At 41.0% G+C, this 20,357-nt stretch overlaps 1 protein-coding gene across 16 annotated transcripts in view; it reads left to right on the forward strand.

Moving 5' to 3' along the window:
• The window catches only part of MTSS1 (MTSS I-BAR domain containing 1), a 127,701-nt gene that overhangs the window by 90,716 nt on the left and 16,628 nt on the right, over positions 1-20,357 (forward strand). For 10 of the 16 annotated variants that reach the window (XM_030010795.2, XM_030010794.2, XM_030010788.2 and 7 more), the window contains exons 4-10: positions 1,719-1,803; positions 3,054-3,145; positions 4,893-4,967; positions 10,742-10,753; positions 16,035-16,192; positions 17,471-17,578; positions 18,539-18,636. In XM_030010795.2, the coding sequence (XP_029866655.1) occupies positions 1,719-1,803; positions 3,054-3,145; positions 4,893-4,967; positions 10,742-10,753; positions 16,035-16,192; positions 17,471-17,578; positions 18,539-18,636 (628 nt within the window). The remainder of the gene's footprint in view (positions 1-1,718; positions 1,804-3,053; positions 3,146-4,892; positions 4,968-10,741; positions 10,754-16,034; positions 16,193-17,470; positions 17,579-18,538; positions 18,637-20,357) is intronic. The other 6 variants (XM_030010799.2, XM_030010789.2, XM_030010798.2 and 3 more) reach the window with 2 other exon arrangements.

Here is a 20,357-nt window from a genome sequence, read left to right on the forward strand (position 1 = left end):
GGCTTAGGAAAGCAGTGTCACTTAACCATTGACAATCCTTAATATTCAGTATTTCAGTGAGTTTTCAACCTGAAAAACCTGCCTTTTGCTTAAACTCGATTGGTAATTGCTCTGCCAATGGCTGTGGAAGTTTTTGGTTCATTTCTCCATCTCTGCCTTTAGGAGTTGTGCCGCATGAGGCTCTGAGTTACTTTTATTTGGCAGTGGCTCCAGAGAAAAATGCCCATGTTTTGGGACAGAGATCCACTTTTTGTTGTGGATGTTGTCCTCTTCCTCCAGCTGCTTTCTCTCCGTTACGCTTTTCCCCATCTTCTGTATTGCTTTTCTAGTTACCAGAGTCTGTTGCAGCTTGTGCAAGTGCAGCATTGCAGGAAGAAATAGGTCCGGATCCAGGCTGGAGTCCGTATGCTTTTCCCAGCCGCCCATACGCAGCAAGGCTACAGCTCTTCAGTGTTACCAAATAATATTATTTCAAAAGCTCCTTATAAAAACATGAGTAATTGGGCAAGTGACAAAGGACTTTCTGTTTATCTTTTTGAACAATGGAAAATACCAAATAGCCACAATTTGTTCCAGTTATTCAGCGTCTTTGTTTGAGAGCTGTTTTGTGGGCACAGGATTTAATTCTGCAGGAACACAGGAAGATGATTACTTGTTTTCATGCTAAAAAAATAAATAAAATTATTAAAATTTTGAAGTTTCTTTACTAGGAAAATATTTTTTACTTGCGCAATACCATTTTTAAAGCCTAAGGAAGATATTTTTCTGTATATTACAAGTCTAAGGTTATTTTAATAATCAAATGAGACTTTTAAATAGATGCCGATATCTTCACCATTCCAGAGAGTACTACAGTTTGGAAAAGCTTTGTACAAAGGTTGATGTTTGTACACTGAGAATAGTAAATTTGGCTTGCAGATAAGAACTAAGCAATTATCAGAACTAATGCTAACTAAAACAAAATTATATTGAAATTTAATAGGCTGATCAAAGTTGGTAATGCTGATTAAAGTGGGAAATGGAGGAATGTATGCTTTTAAAAGGGAAAACTTCGGAGGAGGAACACTTGCAGACAATTATCCTTGCTGTTATGCAGTTACCAGAAACTGAGTGAGGGTATAGCGCAAATATTGCCACCTTCTGGCAATGTAATGAAAAATATGTGCATGGTCTGAGATGGCAGGTACGGGTGATACACTGATGACATGTGTCAGTGATGTATGAGGCAATATGTAGGATTAGTCACATATTCTGGAGGACCAAAATCCTTTTAAGGCATTGGGTCTAAAGAATCTAGATATGGGAAAATTGATCGAATGCCCTAGGTTTATTTCCCAAATGTGGAAATAAACTGTCTGTAGATGCCTACTTGCTTGCCAGCTTTGCTTCTTGTCTTTTGACATCTCAAGCCCTTTTCTTTTAACTCTTCTGCCACAGAGTTGGGCCTCATGGCACATAAAGCTGCTGGGAAGAACTGTGTTTTAATCGTGTTTAATTGTTCAGTTCTGGTCTCTGGATGAACAAGAATTAATCTCTTCCCAAGGTGGTAGATATCCCTGAGGTCTGCCCAGTTAATAGCCTGGTCAATTCTACAGTTATAATGAATCTGTTTTACTCTGCTCTGGAAAACTTGGCACCTGCCTTCTGGTTGGCATGCCTCTACACCACAGGCAGGAATCTCATCAGGGGTCTCACCTGCCTCGTGTTTTGTTTTGCAGGTGGTACCAGAGAGATTGGGTCTGCTCTCACCAGGATGTGTATGAGGCACAGAAGTATAGAGTCCAAACTCCGGCAGTTCTCAAGGTGAGTGGCTCTGTACCTGGCCTGGAGCTCGAGGTTCGTCTTTCATTTGCTACTGGGGAACACCTAAAGCTGTTCACCAGCATTGGCTTTTCAGCTGATCTCTGATCATGTCACTGAGAACAGCAGTTGTTTTCTCCCTCACAGCACATAGGTGTTGTGTACGTGCAGGATTACACTGCATGTTCTGGGGACTGGGCTTGTCACCTCAAATCATTCTAATGAATTCTAAATGCTGTTGGTTTCTGTTGCTCGGTGCTGAGCAGGCGGCTGCTGATGTGACCGACTTGTCTTGGTTTCAGGACTTTAAGCTTTGTCACTAAGTTCTAAAGCAGCAGCAAGTGTTGTGCTGCTTCCTCATCTTACCGGAGAGTCCAAATAGCTTGCAGCCAAGAGAGAAACTTTCAGCAAACAATTATGGAAAAGGCAAATTCTCTCATCCCCTTTTGCAGTTGAAGTTAGACTGTAGAGGTAATGGGAGAGGATTAACTCGTAAGCTGGGCTATACATAAACAACCTACTTCTGTAGTAAGTAGTAGTTTGCACGTGTGCCTTTTTTAACCAGACTTAAAAGTTACACTTGACCTGAGGTCAACCAAAATGATACTTCACCATTTGCCTGATGACCTGGTATGGTTTTTCCCTTTTAAAATAAAGATAATTGTGAAACTGGCTGTGAGGAGACAACTTCAGTCTCTAGTTACCCCAGAGTTAGCTGTTTAAATGATTTGATCCCAATCTCATTAATTAGTGGAACATTAGTAGTGCTGTATCATGGACTCCACTGGTGAGAGGTGAGGCACATTGGTGGGCAGGATGTTGTTCGCTTGTACAACTGCTCTGTCTTCTTGTGCATATACATGTGTTATTTAAGTTCATAATCTTCATGGCTGCACGAACCTTTCCGGTCTCCAGATCCATTTAAACTGCTCTTTGTGTGATAGATGAGTAGGATCTAACTGTTTACATTGGCCTTGTTTCGGGTCACTCCTCTGGTTTACACTCTGTTCCTCACTGTCCTGAACTTCTGCACAGTAATTCTGGTTATCTTGTGATGTGGATTTTTTTTTGATCCAGTCCTTTCTTTTGCTTTCTCCAGCGTAAACATTTTTATATTCTGATATTTACATTGTGACACTGGTAGCTGTCGCAGCAAAAAGTAAAAATACTCCAATATTGACCTTGGCTCTCTATATAAGAATAGGGGCATCTGCAGGATTTGATTGCTCTTTGTGTTTTTTCAACAAAATTAGTGCTTTAATTGACTGTCTGATAAACCCACTTCAAGAACAGATGGAAGAGTGGAAGAAAGTGGCCAATCAACTGGATAAAGACCATGCAAAAGGTAGTTACAGAGGAAGAATTCTTTAATAGGAGTAAGATTGTAATATCAGCTTTTCTTCCTCTTTTCATGTTTGTACTGGGAAACCGAATGACGTGCTTAAATATATATAGCAACTTTTCTCTTCTAAAACACTCCTCTCCCAAAGTGCCTAACAAATTTTTAACCCTTGCATATACATTTTGAAGGTTTAGTTTGCAGGACCCCAAGGGATGGGTTGTTTTTCTAGACTGGTAAGCAGTGACTAGTTTTAACTCTGTTAGCCTACTCTCACTGTATGATCTCCACTAGTGCTAAGGAATGGGGATGCCGCATCTATGCCTGCAAAGCCTGGGGATGTAGTTAAAAGCTAACTGTAAAATCATGTTATGTCTCAGACATAGCTCCCTCCAGAGAATGCACAGCCCTGTAAAACATTGAGCATCATTATTTTATATCTGATGTGATACAGAAATGTGCACCTGGGGAACGGGAAAGCTGTGTCGTTGGACATGGGATGCCCAGAGCTGCAGCGCTGATGACAGCTCCAGAGCTTTCCTGGGGTAATGAGCAGGAGGCAGCAAACACTTGCACAGCAAGAGCATGTTGGTAGATGCCTTCGGCTTTGTAAAATCTGTATTGGGGATGATGGCCCTCTAGCACAGGTGCTGAAAGCAGGTTGCAGTTCACCACTGACCCTTGAAAACTGAAGACTTTTGCTATGTCTGAAAGAAGCGGCATCACCATAATTTATTTTGGGGAGGGTAAGAACTGATGGGAGGAAGTGTGCTTGGCCTCCAAAAGAGGATCTGCTTCTTGCCCCGTGATTACTGTCGTCAAACAGAAGCAGCTAAATCAGCAGCTCTTGAAAAAACTTCCACCTTGTTCTGTGGAGAGTATTAAGCAGGTAGTGAGCAGGAGGGAGGAATCACCTGGGTTCCTGCAGGTAGGGGTGACCCTGGCCAAAGTGGCAGTGAGATTTAGGGTATAGTGGGTAGGCTTGGGTGTTGGGGGTGCAGTTGGTCCCGGTACAGGTCCTGTGCCCACCACCAGCTTGCTTCTGTTTTTCCATCTATAGAAGAGTAACATTGACCTCCTTTGTTAAAGTGTATGTGTATATGTATATACATGCATACATGCCTTTTATCTTTTTTTTTTTTTTTTTTTTTAAGTATCAGTTTTCATATCTGGTACCTTTAACGTGCCTGGACTAGAGGTGAAATATTTTGTTCTGGGATTTCAATTTCTCCCAGGTTTTGCAGCTCATCTGAAAATGAGGACAACTGCAGTGTGTTCCACTTCATCAGAAAGAGCTGGCAATGTGAGCCTTCCTTGGGCAAAGTTTTAGCCCCCTCTCCCTCTGCCTGGCTCTCATGCTGGAGAGGGATCACAGGATATTCTCTACCTTGCCATTTCTGGATACTTGTTTTTGAACACAGATGTTTCGAGAAACCTGTCATCTCTGTTTTCCATTCCTGAGAGTGGATGAGTCTCTGAAATGAAAAGCACTCTAATTTTGTACTGTGTTCTCAGTTGTTATTTCTGTAAAGGCTTTGTTTATTTGGGAAAGATTTTGGTATGTGAATGTGCTCACACCCTAAAATGTTATATTAAGCCAAACTTATAGGCACTACAAAATGCGAGTTCTAAGTTGCTTTGATTAATAGTAGCTGTCCTGTTAAAATTTGTAGTCTAGTGTCTTTAAACATAGCCTTTTCTGTGAAAAACATTCATCAAGAATGTTGATAATACAGACTGTGTGTTTTTTTAGAATACAAAAAAGCCCGCCAAGAGATAAAAAAGAAATCATCTGATACACTGAAGCTACAGAAGAAAGCGAAGAAAGGTAACTTACTTCATACTTGTGCTGTTAAAAAACTTTTGTGCTGTGTTCATTGACAAAGATTGAACAGCCATAGGGCTTTTTATTGTAATAATTTGGTCCCCTCTGATGTGTTCCTGGCACATACTTGAACACCAGGGTACAATTATTATATGTCATTTAAATCATATTCTGAAGCTGCTATCTAATGTTCTTATACAGAAGCCTTAACACTGTTTGTACAAAGTCAATGATGTTTTAAAATAGAGCACTTGCTGCTAACTTATTCCTGTTAGGAACTTGACACTGTAACATGACTTGTGCAGATACCTGTAAAATTTTCTAGAATCTTTTGGAATAACATAAAAAAAGCCATTATGTAAAATGTTCTGTAACTATTAAGATTTCTCACTGTTCCTCCCTTTCTACCACCTTTCTTCTTTTTTTTCTTTTTAACAGCCTGTAATCTCTTAAACCTTACATTATTCCTCAGAATATGAGAAGGTGGCATGGGTTGTTGTCAGGGGGAGGGCACTTGGCAACTATAGAAAACTAAAGATGAGTAAGAAAAGAAAGGGAGTTGTCCACAAAGGCAATCTGTCTTTTTTAGCAGCTGAATCTCGTGCTCCTGTTGCTCTCCCACCACCATCTTGTCACAGGACTTTCATCATCAAGTTAATGGAAACAAGCATCGCTGATAGCTGCAGCAGTGCCATCACTAAGGGTTTTACTTGGCCAAGTGCAAACCCCACCAAGCTTTGGAAAAATGATACAGAGCTTGTACGGAAGCAGACTTTTTGGTTCCCTTTCCTGGCACTGGGCTCTTCCCAGCCGGGTAGGATGTGTTCTTTGAGCAGCTCACAGCCTGCAGGTTGCAACTTGTGCTTTCCCTCCTGCCTAAAAACTGTGTGAGCCCAGGGACAAGCAAAATAAATGCTGGGGCGGGGAGCTTCTTGAACTTTTTAAATTGTGTGTTACCCAGAACAGGTGAGCTGTCTCTAACTGTCCTTCCTAATAGGTGAGTTAATTGCACTGGTAGAAAGTCACATGATTGGAAAACTGCTCTTGGAATTTTAGCTGACTTTAGATGAGGGATGAGGGAAGGAGAGATGGAAGCCAGCAAGAGGGAGCTTAGTTCAGTAGGCTGCGTCTGTCTGGCTGTCTGTGGAAAAGTTTAGTGTTTTAAATCAGAATGGTCATCTTTAGGAGGACATGGTTTTTTGTGATCAGATTTTATTTTGGGGTGATGTGTAAACATGTTTCACATTTTATGTGATGAATTGTCTGACTTCAGACCAACAGCTTTAGAGAGCCTGTGATAGTCCCTCTGTTTCTTTTCCTTTCTTCCCCCCTTTTCTGGTCTCATCGCTTCTTGTCCCCGTGTGATACAAACAATACCCTCAATGCACGGTAGGTGAGAGCTGAGAAAAGCATGTCTGTGATCTGGGAAGAAGGAAGCATTTTTTGAACCTCTTTCTATGAATTGACAGCTATCAGGCTCCATCTCCCTTTTATCCTGCTTCTGAGTATTGAATAAATCAATCTGCAACCTTGGAGGAGGAAACAGCATTTTCTGTAAGGTGGGAAGAGGAGAGAGAAGCACTTAAAGCCTTCTGGAAAAAACCCCACTGTTCTCATAATGCAGATGCCACCATACACATCTGTCAGCAGTGGTTAAAGCCAAGTGGACTTTCTCCTTGGATTTTCTGGGTTCCTGTCTCCCTCCCCAAATGTGTGCCATGTCTAGTGACAAGGGTCAGCACACTCGTGTCTTGTCCTCCTTCAGGATTAAACATCTTTGAGCAGGGAGTGGAACAGGCCTCATTTTGCTGTCATTTTTATAGCAGCCACTGAAGACTACTTTTTTTTTTTTTTAAATGTCATTCCCTTAATTAATTTTGCTGTTATGACATGCTTTTGGAGTTGTCGATGAACCTGCTGTATTTCTGTGCTGTATCCCTCAGAAGTGCTGTCACACACATGGTGTTTGGGTCCAGAGCACAAACCCAGTGGGACTGAGGTGGGGTTAAAGCTGGTCACAGAGGGGCATGTATGGGGAAGGTGGAAGTGATGAAGGCTCACAGGTAGCCAGTACAGGGGAAAGGAGGAGCTGCAATATTGTTGAGGAGCTGAGAGTTGTTCTCATGGCCCGTGGGAAGGAGAGGTGCAGTGGGGTGCTGTGGCTCATATGGATGCGAGAGTGAATGCCCAAAGCTGCTGGCCCTGTGGGTTCCCAGCATGAGGGGGTGGGAGGTAGAAGTTCACCCTGTCTTCTTGCAAGTCACCTACAGTGCTTAAATATAGAAGAAAGAAAAAGTAGCACATGCTTTTTTCCCCTCTTTGCCTTTTTTGATCCCTACCTTGAAGGAATAAAGCATTGGTCTGAATGCAGTGTCAAATGTTGTCATGAAAACTTTTTTGTATGTACCCACCTTGACAGATCTGTTTAATGTGCTACGTGGCTAAGTATGTTGTGCTTGCTGTCACTGAGGCATAAAAAAAATCAAGAATAGGTTTATTTATAAAATGATAAAGCTGCAGAAGTGATTCTGCTTTAGGTCACTAATGAGGTTTGAACTACGGGCAGGGAAACTCTTGGGTGAAACTCCTGGCAGGCATGTGGCTGAGTGCATGAATGTCTTACTGTGTCTTCAACTCTCCTGTTTCCTTGTTGCTCAGTCTTACTTTTTTTGTTCTGTTCTTCCTCAAGCAGGACCTGTACATTTGATTTTTCTGTAAAGTTACTGACTCACCTATGGGAACTCTAAAACAACCAGTTCATTCCCTTCCTAGCACTTGTAAGAATATTTTTGAATTAACCTTACGATCATCTGTGGGCAAGTGTGATGTTTGCTGAATTCTGGATTTGCTTAAATACTATGCATGCTGCTAAAAACATCCTTCAAGCTTTTTCTGCTGTGACTGGATGGGAAAGTGGTTTTCTTGGGCTTTGGGCAGCTTCAGATCTAGGAGCTCAAATATAACCCTCTACTTTTCTTATTTGCATCATGGCAGTGGTGTCCTCTCTCTGTGCTGCATCAGCCTGCAGAAGCTCCCTCTCGTAGCCGATGGCTGCAGCATAAGTAGCAGCTCCTTGTTCCTCGCCTGCATCCCAAGGATGTTTGGGAGAAAGGGCCATGGGCTGCGTGGCTTGTCCTGGCAGGAGCGCTACAGGTTGGGCACCCCACCTTAGCGCTGAGGGGCTGAATTCGCTGGGGTTTGCCTGTTCTCTGGCTTGTATATGGTCTGTTTGTTCTGGTTCCATGTGGCCAAGTTGAAAGTTCAGGCCAGGCATTTAAGATCATTTATTAGAAATTATGTTTGCAGAGTAGGTGTTTTAATTGCAATAAAGGTGTTTCCAAAGCTTGAAGTGACGGGGAAAACACCAAGCTTTCCAAACAAAACAAAAAGGTGTTAGGGGTCCTTTTTGGAAGTTTGCTAGAGTGTTTCTGGTAAAATGACAAGTCTGTGTGTAAATGAAGGTCTTGCATTTCAAAAGCCCTTATAGGGATAATTTTCATTCTTTTTGTTGTCTTTGATTATTAAAAAAAATAGAAATCCATATGAAGTCTAAATATACGTAGTCTAAATAGGATCCTGGGGATGTCATGGTGATCTTCAAGGTGCATCGTTTTCCTTACACCCTTGTTCCCACGGGGAACAGGCCTGTAGGGCACATTGCCCACCCCAGCATTGAAACTTAGGTCGTCTGAACAGGTGAAGCTACATAGTACATGGAACTGCATACATCTTCTAAATTGCTTTGTTTTCAGACAAACATTGGACATCAGAAGTCAGCCCAGCTAACCTGAGTCAGCAGAACAGTTATGCATATACTTAAAATAAATTCCATGTTTAGGTTTCTGCTGAGTCAAAGCCTCATAAGTGGATCCATAGCTGCTAGAAGCTGTTGAGGCTGTATTGAATTCAGAGGAGAGACAGCAGCTGTGGCTCTGCATGTGTAACCATTTTGGAAGGTTAACAAAATGCATGATTCTTAGTTCAAAAAAAAAAGCATCAAGTGACCAAGTTAAAATATAACTGAATGTATATGTAAAATTTGGAGTGCATGTTGGCTTTATTTTCTGTATTTCAGCTTGTCTATTAATGATTAACTAGACAGGTTTCCCTTCTGCCTGTAACTGGACTGGTAGGTTTCATTTTCAGGTTCTTCATGTGACACTGTGTGTGAGCTTTGAGGAGAATGTTTAAATCCAAGGAGATTTGTGAAGAGGACTTACATGTGATGCTTCCAATCATATAACACATGTTAATGTGAAAACTGAGTTTTATCTCTAAGCCATTCGTAGAAGTTTCTGCAGAGTGCCCTTAACATTCAGTACAACATTTCATCTTGTGTCCCATCAATGCTGAGTATCCAAACTCTCTACTACAACCTCTATTTTTGAGTATGCAGCAGTTTTGGAAAGTATTCCTACTTTTCATGAAGTTGAGAAAGTAGAACGTGATTATTAATTTACTGTAATACTGCCAAAAGTGCTTTTTCTTCCCCTCCTCCCGGTGAGCAAAGATGAGCTGTTTGTGTTTTAGAGCCTTTGCAGCTGGTTTTGTATTACACTCTGGTCTTTGAAACTGTAATATTGTTATACTGCTCTCAAGGATGATTGTGCAAACCCCGTGACTCTGAAGTGAAAAAAATAAAGCTCGTCAATGTAATTATAACTGAAGAACATCTCAGTTCTTAAAGCAAATGCTGACCTTCTCATGCAAATGCTTGCACTCTTTCTTGGCACTTGCCTGGTCTGGAGTGGCAGGCTGGGGAGGGAGGACCCCTGGCCAGACCCTTTCTCAGCCAGGAGATAGCCTTATTCCTCTAAACTGATCAAGTGTGGCATGATGACTGAAGTGAGAGCCAGGACTCACTGTGGAGTCAGTATGATACAGCTCAGAAGGAGGGAAGCTAATGAGCAAATTATCCTTATCTGTTGCAGGGAAACAATCCTGTGTGGATGAGGCCATGGTGTCTGCGGGGTTTTTTGGTGTGGGTTTTTTTTTTTTTTTTTTTTTTTCCCCCTGCAAGCTTATAATGTAAGCTCCACTTTATAAAAATGCAGTGAAGACATGTTGCAAAATCAGTGACTGGAGGTGTTTCTTTGGTTTATTTTCATTCCTTGAGTTTTGAATGCCTCTTGATAGTTCCCCTCTTTTTGAAAGCAAGCCAGGTTTATTGCAAAATTTTATATATAAAGTTTTTTAATTATAATACACATATCATGGTTAATCTTTTTGATGTTTTTCCCCATTGCATCAGCAATTAATTTTTCATTTAATTAACAATCTATTAATGTAATTGCAGTAGAGAACATCAAAAAGTGCTGTGGTTACTAATGCAGCACCTGCCTAGAGTTTTGCAAGTTCGAGTTCCCTCTTCCCTGCGAGGGGATGAGCTTTGTGCCACTTCATCAGCTTGACCAGAGTTTGACAGTTGTCTGTTGTGCACTTTCTCTGAAGCGTGGGTTAACATGTTCTCACCTAGAAATCTGCAAGCTAAACAAAGTTCCTAAACTGGTTTAAGTCTCTTAAAATAAAACTGTATGGTAAATAACCAGGAGTTTAATTTGCAACAGCTCATCACAAAGCAAAGCTAATGCGTTTGTCTTTATCAGCAACGGAAGAAGTCAAAGTAGTCTAGTCCAAACTGCTCGCTCTCTTGTCTTGGCACTGATGATAATGTCTAAACTCTAGGAATGCTGGAATACCAGTTTGACTTTTTTTATTTTCCTTTCTGTGTCAATTTTGTGTCCTGCAATTTCTCACCATGCGCACCTGCCTGACAGCTGAGGCTCTGGGTAAGTCTGTGCCTTGCTGTAACCCTGGTGGCTGGTTATTGTAGCCCTTGCTGTGGCCTCTCTATGGTGTCTGGTCTCCACTAACTGCCTAGACTTTAATTTCTAATGAAACTAAAATATCGCCTAATCTTAATGAACAAACCATCTTTTGATTTATTTTCTTTTGGCATCTAATTGGAACACTGTAAAAGAAGAAAATGTGTATTGTAGATAAACCTCTGGTTTATTTTAGAAAGGGATTAACATGGACTGATAAATCATGTCACAGTTGGGAGAGAAGTTAAATGGAATAGACATGTCATCAAGGTGATGTTCAAATAATTGAATATCTTATTGTTAATATGACTTTTAAAGTCTAGAGCTTAAAGTCCTTAGTGTTGTTCTTTGTAAACCTGTGATCCAAGTCCCTCTTTTTTTCTGAAAATCGCATGCACCTTTCTTAACCGATAGATAAGAAATCAGTATATTTAACTTCATGCTGGGGAAGGGGTGGAAATCAGCATCACAATTGTCTCCTGCTGCCTGATCACATCTCAAATCTGTTTAAATTGTAGTGTTGTTTCAGCTGTATTGCAAATTTAAAGTAGTTGCCTTGAGATCTTCTTGTGAATGAAATGCGGTGTTTCTGAATTTGAGAGAAATAATCACACCTTCACTTGCAGGTGTAATGGTGTAGGTGTTGCCCTTTGGAGAAGCCTGGATTGATTAGATCAGGAGACTCTCAACTGAGGTGCCTCGCTTGGGCTCCTGGAGCTGGGCACTGTGGTGCCTGCTGCTTGTCCCCTTTTTTGAAACCACAATTTTTGTTTTTCCTGGTTTGTAATTCAGTCTGGAAGTTTCCTTTGGTAACTCGGAACTTTTCTTTTAAGGGACAACTTAGAACTTTTGAACATTAGCAGCTGATTCAGATCTCCAGTAGCCACCAGAAAGACTCAGATTTGGTTGCTGAAGGGGTCTGAAGTTAACCCCACCAATGAGGTTTTCTACCTTTCTGTAAATGGTAGTAGAATTCTTCCATTCTCAGCCTAGATCCGTGTTAGTTTATTTTTTGGCTTTACTGTGCAGGACTTAGAGGGGTTATTCATCCTGGCAACTGAAGCAGATATGCTCTTGTAAAGAAGGTGATTTGGGAATGAATGACTTGGAACCTGCTATGGTTTGTATGAGTTGAGGTGTGCTCAGCATTGTCTCATACAATGTAAATTCTGCCACTCTGTAAAGTGTCCAATATGCAATATTCGAGTTCCGTGCAGACACCTAAAAAAACGCAAGGGAACACTCTTTAAGTGAGAAAGTGGAAAATAATAATTTCACCAATATTTGCTGCGTTACTTTGTCAATAACAGCATTAGCTTTAGTAGTCAGACTTGCACTGAGAGCATTTAAAAATCATTGTTCTCCTTTGCTGTTGCTGACAGCTTTACTAGTTTAAGTTGTTTCATAAAATATAGGCATGAAATTGGGTTGAAAATTAGATTTACCTTTCTCTTTCTCCCTAATACATTTCCTTTACTAAAGTTCTTTTTGAACAATGGTTATTTAAGAAGCTGAATGAGGCTTTCAGCCAGGATTCACGCAGAACACTGTAAAACTGAGGTTTTAGTGCATGTTGGTCCTTTAAAGCTCTTGCATGTCATAGTAATGATGTGAAGCACCTGCTCTGAGGGTAAAATACTAAGACTGTCCTTGGAGTAGCGGTGGATTCATGTTAATATTGATGAGAAGCAGTTCAGCTCTCTGCAGTTCATTAGCTGTTACTTGCCTGTGTCAAGCTGCAAGTCCGCGGGCTGTTGGAGCATGGTGCTGTTGGAGAAGTCGGTCCACAACTTCTGGTCTTGCATTTCTGCTCCTCTCTGCAACACCAAAGCTCTACTTTGAGACAGGCTGGATTTGAATTTCTCCTTGGTTTTCAGATTGTTGACTTGTTCTTCTGACTTCAACCGGATATTCTCTATAGAACCATCCCTACATCACGTTCGTGTCTGGCTGGTTGCAGACCAGAAAGCTGTGACTACATTTGATGCTTTTGACCATTGCTAATGCTGGTTGCGTTGATGGGTCATTCAAACCTGTCTGCAGCTGGGGTAGGAGTGTCCTTCCAGGCGCACTTTTACAGCTGCTCCATGATGAGACTGTTCTGGAACTATTTTCTGTCATTACGACAGTTGTGTTGGTTTGGAAATGCTTCCAAACGGGTACCCTAAAGGCCAGAGAATGTGGGCTGGAGAGAATAATCAATTGTTGATGTTCCTTAGGAAAGTGTGCCTCGTGTCCACAGCAAAAATAGTGCAATCAGTTGTCAGGGATGCCATAGACAAGTGACCTTCCCCTCATAATTCAAAGGGGAAAAGAACTGCATTGCTCTCCAGTGGTCGATGTTCCCTTCTGAGACATGTAGTGGTTACAAACTAGCGGAGACCCAAGGTGGGTGAGGAGCAGAGGTGATCGGCAGTTGGCCCTCACATCCTCCATGTCCTCTGGGTGTAGGAGTGCTGTCGAGGGCCTGTGCTCCGCTCTGGTTAGCAAAGGAAACTGGTTAAAATTGGGCGGAGATCCCTCAAATTCTGAGCTGTCTGAGTGCCATGAGAGGCAGCTGGGCGATTCAGGGTGTGGGAAGAGTTATGCCCGATTTCAGAAGACTTGCTAGATTGATGTCTGCGTTATGGAGCTTTCAAAGGATATTGATAAAGCTTTCCGGCTCCTAAAAGATGAGTTGCGAGGAGACATCAGGAGAGAGCTGTATTCATGCCATGTAAACATCTGATGTCAGAGCCTCATCTAAATGATTCACCTAAGCTTGCTTCCTGCTCTGAATTATACCCCGGACAGCTTGTGTGTTTTCACTGACTACATAGGTGCCCAAGAGCCATAGCATAAAAACAAGTCCTTGAAAGTAGCAGTGAGGAGATGGTATGTCTGTTAATGTCCCGGCTCACTTAAAGGAATAAAGTGGAAACTTCGTAGAGATACAGAGGATGTTGGAGAGCGATGCAGTTTTATACGTGCTTTTGCCAAAAGGTTAAAATACACAGCTTGAACATTATGCTGATAACTTCCTTGAATTGAGTCAGTTACGCAGGTGTAAATGAGGTTTATTTTTGCCACATGTTTTGGGTGCTCTTGTTGCTCTGGTCCAAGACTTGCTGCTCTGTGAGGTCCACATAAATTACCAAAATTCACTATAATTGAACCCACTTTATGAGGGGAGTCCAGTTGCTTTCTAAGTGTATGTCTTCTCACCGTGTAGGCGAGTGCATTTAAGAAGGATTTACTGTGTTAAGTGCATGATCATGTGGTGGAGCAGCTGAACATTTACAGCAGTTCTCAGATCTGAACCAAGGAGTGTGTGATTTAGTTTGCAACTAATACATTTTGCATTTGGTACATCCACGGTAGTGAGCCAGTATCTAGATTTGAACAGCAGGAGATTATTTCACCTGTTGTAATTTCCAGGCAGCTCTCAAGGGGTCTGAGCAATAATGCAATTCTCAGTTTCATAAGGAATTTGAAAGAACAACTCCAGAGAAGTATAAAATGTTTCATCATTGCATCTGATAGCAAAGGGGAGTATGGGGAAGGGCCTGAAATGTACAGAATGGTCTTCAAGCAGAAGGGCCCAGTTTGTCTCCTAAGGATGATGGATGAGAAGGCACAGGACCTTCAGGGTGTTATCCAAAACGCTTCTGTAACTTGTTTCTGGCAGATGCTGTATTTTGAGAGAGGAAGCAGGTGACTCCAGCCTCAGAGTCTGTTATTGTTAAAGTTACTTCCAAAACAGTTTTATGACCACATTACACCAGTCAGCCTGATCTACAGGATCAGGCACTGGGTGTTCCTGCTGGCAGTTTCGTACCCAGGTGACCTTGGGGGTGGCCGTGCTGGTGTTGCACTGTACGTGATTCTTCAAGGATCCGTCGCAGAACTCTGCTTGTGGGTATCTGTGCAGTTTTATCTGGACTATGTCTAACTCTGTACAGAGGACATTTGGATATTTCCAGTCTGTAATGCCGCTAAGCCAGCGTCATACTCTTTGCTTCCATCGCTGCTCGCTTTCCTGTGGCTCTGGCTGTGTATTGGTGCAGGGGAGCTGACGACTTCACCTCACTCTGGAGTACTGAAGAAATACATATAATAATGCAAAGGTTTTCCTTTGTAACCCTGACCTTCAGTCATCTGCATTGTGTACTACACATATCAAGAGACTTTTTTCTTCCTCTTACTCGTAGCTTTAAATCCTCCATGCACAAAGGTTATGGTCCATAAAAATTGATTTTGGGAAGCTGCTTGTAACTCAGCCACCATTTTTCAATGTTATCTTCCTGATATTTAGCAACAGTGGCATGGTTATGTACCTGGATACTTAATTTGCATGTGGTGGTGTTTCTGGGAGATTTGAGACAAATTTGCACTGAGGTTCTTTAAAATATTTAGGGGCATAAGCTGCATGAAAATATCTTGCAACTGCAGCTTTGTTGGCTCAGTAATACTATGGCTAAGCAGCCGCCCTTCGTTCTAGAGGAATAAATTTTTGCCATGATGCAGAGTAAGCAGCTGGTGCAGAATAAGGTACTTAACTGTCACAGAAAGTTTTGGTATTGAGTTGACTATAATTAACACAGTGCAGCTTTTTGATTGCAAAACACCGGATTTTTTTTTTTTATTTCAATAGACAAATACTGGACATTAATATGTATTTGAGATGTTGATAGAGGATTTTTTTGTTTTGGACTTTGGAATGAAGAAAACTGTTTTAGCAGTTGCTTGTGTAGAGTACTTGAATCCAACGGTCCAATGATCAGTAACATGTCCTTAGTACCATCTCATATAGGATATTCATCCACTCATTTAGTGACTCCACAAAGCTGTCATTAGGACCTTGCTAAGCACAAAAGTAGGAAGGAAGAGGAATATACCTGAGGTTAGTGATTAATACTCTCCCAGTTAGTAAGGTGTTGATTTTCAGTAAGGATGATGTGAAGGGTTTCTACAGCTAACACTTTGAGAAAGTCCTTATGTGAAATGCTGTCTTTCACTTGTTGAAACCTTTTGAATTGAGCTGGATTTCTATTCTATGCAAAAGGGGGAAAAAATAAATGCTATGAAATGCTTTATTTAATTGGGGGAAAAAAACCCCTTACTAATTTGGATTAAGGGAAAATTCTGGTTGAGACTTGAATTGCAAAAGCACAATCCGGCAGCAGTGCTGGTGGAAAGTGAGGTCTTCCTCTATGGAGAACCACAGTTTTGACAAAATGTACTCTTGATTGTTTCCTGCATACAGGACGGGGTGATATTCAGCCCCAGCTGGATAGTGCTTTACAAGATGTCAATGATAAGTACCTGCTGCTTGAAGAAACCGAGAAGCAAGCTGTCAGAAAAGCTCTGATTGAGGAGCGTGGTCGATTCTGTACTTTCATCTCGATGCTGCGGCCTGTGATAGTAAGAGCTCTCCGTTTTAAGTCGGTACAATTCACAAATTAGATAAGTGGCCAAAAGCCTCTAAAAAGAGTAGCTCGTTATGTTTTAGGAATGAGTTTCTAGAGCCAAAATTCAGCCTGCATCTCTGCCTAGGAAGTGGCGAGAGTTGGGACCTTCCTTGTAGGCATTTGGACTAATTCAGCGACGGAAGACACTGAATAGTTTCAAGATGATTGATGGGGAAACAATGGGCACAGAGACTTAAGTGGGCTTCAGTTCCCTATGCATACTGACCTGAGACATTGCTAATGCAGTTTTTTCCACTGCTTTTTTTCTTAACATCACATTTTAATGTAAATCTTCCTTACTCCCACTCCAGTGCTAGGACTGATAAATGTTTCAAGACCTCCCCTGTGTATATAATGACATTATCTGACAGATTGCAGGCTGCTTCCATGCAGTTTTCTGGCAGGTCTTTTCCTCCTACATGACAGCTTTTTCAGTTCATTGAAAAGGTTTGAGTGTATTTTCATCATCTCAGGTTGTCTGAAGCCCAGCAATGAATCGTTTATGGCTTTGTGCAAGCATGATGCATTTCTGAAGGGTCTCCAGCGTACTGGGAAAATGTTCCCAATGCTTGTTTACAAAGAGCATCAGTCTCAACAGAAAACTATGGTTAGAGAAGCAGGGAGGTGATGGCTGAGCAGGAAGAGGTGAATTCCAGACTCTGAGGACCTGGATGAAATTACCATGGTAGCTAAGGGATTACTATGGTAACTTACAGTGCAGGAATCATCTGAGTTAGCTGTTGATGTAGCTTGAGCCAGAATGAATCATAGATGTTATTAATGCTCTGTACCTGTATAGTGCCTTTATGTCAAAGCTTCCAAAAACTAGCAAAAAGTACGAGTTTAACCCCTGTTTACATTCAAGGTTAAAATCCTTAGGGCACATTAGTGAGTATACATAGAAGAGTTAAATCTTTCCCAATTGCAGCAGACATGACACTCTTTTTCTGAAGGTGTCACAAAAAGAAGGCTGAGACTTACTTATCTCATTGATGAGAGAAAAGATTTCTGGGCCTCAGAACTTACAGCAATCTTAAAGTAGTTATAAAACTCTAAATTAATATTTTCAACCCTCTTTCATAAGAAGTGATTGCTTAATGGGCACAGGAAAAGCAGCTCCGCTGGGCATTCCCACAGTCCTCAGCAAAAAGAAAAAGGTTGTGTATTGTGTTATGGGTCTGATTTTTAAAACCATTAGGCTGTGATTAGCCTTGCTCTTTTGTCTTTTCAGGAAGAAGAAATATCAATGCTAGGAGAAATAACCCATTTACAAACCATATCAGATGACCTGAAAAGTCTTACCATGGATCCACACAAACTGCCATCTTCAAGTGAACAGGTTAGCTCTTGTTACCTGGAAAACATTTTTATTTGTAGCTTGTACCAGTTTTCCTTTTGTGTTATGAGGAATATTGACTACTAGCATTAAGTGGCTTAATGTTAGGTTTTCTAGATGCTTCACTGCAGCAAGGTCATTTTTAACATAAGCAATTTTTAAAAAGTTGATTTTGAAGTACCAGCTGAGTGCTTCTGAAGTATTTGGTGAGACCAATGTGAAGTGGTAGCAGTAATATTTTGAAGTATATGAAGATGCCCAGTTTCTGCTGAGAGTACATGAGAAATGAGTGTCATCTCCTCGCCCTATACATTTAAGCATACCTGTCTTTATGTGGTTGCGAGATTGCTGGGATTAGATAGCTTGGTGGAGTCTTAACATTTGAGCATTTTTCTGTCCTGTCCTTAAAATGCAGAGGAAAATGTGTATCATTAAATGACTCCAAATAGGACCTTTTTCTCCAACCCTGGTGTGTGAACTCAGTTTTCCTGTCATACCTTAATCACCTTATCGTTGACCTAGAAGTGTAAAGGAGGGAAGCTCTGCTGTGGTTGAATATTGGATTTTCGATTAATTTTTTAAAATGTGACAGTTTTTAAACTCTAAGGCTGTAATAGGTTTTTTTAAGAGGAAAAAAACAACAAAAAAAACAAACCAAAACAGCTCACAGCATGGATAACATAAATCTCCAGTTTACTTTGTAGAGATTTTTCCATTCAAATCTGAACTTTCCTTCTGTGATAGCAGCCCTAGCGTTGAAGTATGGTAGTTCCTGGAAAGCCAAGGATGAAGCTGAGTATCCTGTGTAACATACATAGTGTAATTCTGGAAGAGAACTGAGACTGGGTCAATTGGCACTGAAAATTTGTAGTAGTGATGAATGTTGTATGACAAGCAGGTGCTTTCTGTTAATACGGGAAGAAATTTTCCACATCCTTGATGCTATTGATTATCTTTCATCAGGTAATTTTAGATTTGAAAGGTTCTGATTACAGCTGGTCTTATCAGACTCCTCCATCCTCTCCCAGTACTACCATGTCCAGAAAATCTAGTGTTTGCAGGTAAGTAGCCTGGTAATATTTAACTTTAACCTGTTTGGGGGCAAAGGGAGGCAAGTTCAGACTGTGGTATGGATTTGTATGCATACTTAAATCTTAAGTAACAACTCTTAATGAAATCAATCCCTCGTGGTCTTTATCTGTTTAAGTGTGTGACTGGGAATATTAAAAAGGATGGGCATGACTGAACAACTTTTGAACTCAAGACAATTTGAAGATGCTTTTGATTCAGTTCTCTTGGATCCATTTCAGATCAAAGAGCAGACTACTGATCTAAGCTCTGAGATTGTTCATTCATAATTTCCTTTTCTGTTTTTCATGTGATGACTTTTTCGATTATTCTAAGTAGCTGTTACTAGTCAGTAAGTTAAACTGTTTGAAAAGGAAAAACATCCTTGGCAATTGCCCTATCAGTCTGGTAGATGGAAATGCTTTTTTGATACAAGTTTTTTTTGACTGTTTAATGCTGTCTAATGCTGTCCTGAAATATGTTGAAACACTGGATTCTGTCTATCCTTTCTCCTTAAAAACTGTTTTCTCTCATAAAACAGTTTATTAGCATGTTGCCCCCATTCCCTGGTGTCTACATTGACTCTTTCCTTTTACTGAAAAGGAAGATATCCTATTGTGTATTCTGCTCAACATCTTTCTAGCTGCTCTCGAATGATTACCTTTTAGTTTGCTTTATGAATAATGTACTACAGGTTCCCTGTGTACAAGCAAAGTTACCTGTAGCATGTCAGAGCAAGTGAACATGACTTCTTCTATGTACCTACTTGTCTCTGCATGCAGATATATATAAAAAAAACTTCAGTACTTTTATATATATATGTCAAAACATGCATATTTAGAGCAATGAGCACAGGCTTAAAGATGCAATATCCTGAAGCTGTAAAAGAAAATGGCAAAAAAACCCCAAAAAATCCATCATCTGTTCCTAATCAACCTCATCTTTCTGTGTGGTAAAACCTGTATGGCAACAGACTGTTGTGTGTGGGTACAATAAGGCAGAGCTCCCCTTCCTCTGCTCCAAGCCGACTTGTACATCTTGTGTGTTACATGGAATTTGTGAGCAGGAGGTGCAGTCCTCACCCATGTATCCTTTAGAGCCATCCCTTCAGCTAGTCAATGGTCTCCTGCTAGCAAAGGTAGGAAGCTGCCTTCAGAGTGATGCATCCTGCTAGTCCTGCTCAGCCACCCCAGCAGGAAACTTCAAAGGCTCCCACATGGCAGCTGGCACATCATTGCTGTCATTCATGGATACTGGAGATTAAAAATCAATCTCTTTGTTTGAAAAATAAAATATTTTTTTCATGGATATTAATTTGGGATATTTAGTTCTCTGATCATCTTTCTTACTAACTAAAGCTACATACCCAGAGGCTTGACTTCACTCAATATGCGGCCACATGGTTTTTTTCTGGTAGAAAGCCTTCATGTGAGCGAAACTCTGAAGCATGGGGTTTTGGTGATGCTTTCAAAAATCTCACACGATGGCCTGCTGACTGACTGCAACGGCATGCCTAGAGTCAGACTTTTAGATGAACTGTGAATGCCTTTGGACCCCCTACTAGAGATCCCATTGAAAATTTGGGCCATGGTGCAAGAGCAACAAGGTGTAAGTCAGGAATAGGAGAGAGGTGTCAGCAGACATTTTTTGTGCAAGTGCTGTGCAAATGCTAGAGAGGGCATGTAACAATCCCTTTGTCCCTAAATTGACTTTG

This window comes from Aquila chrysaetos, chromosome 4 (assembly GCF_900496995.4).
Source record: "Aquila chrysaetos chrysaetos chromosome 4, bAquChr1.4, whole genome shotgun sequence".
Lineage (NCBI taxonomy): Eukaryota > Metazoa > Chordata > Aves > Accipitriformes > Accipitridae > Aquila > Aquila chrysaetos.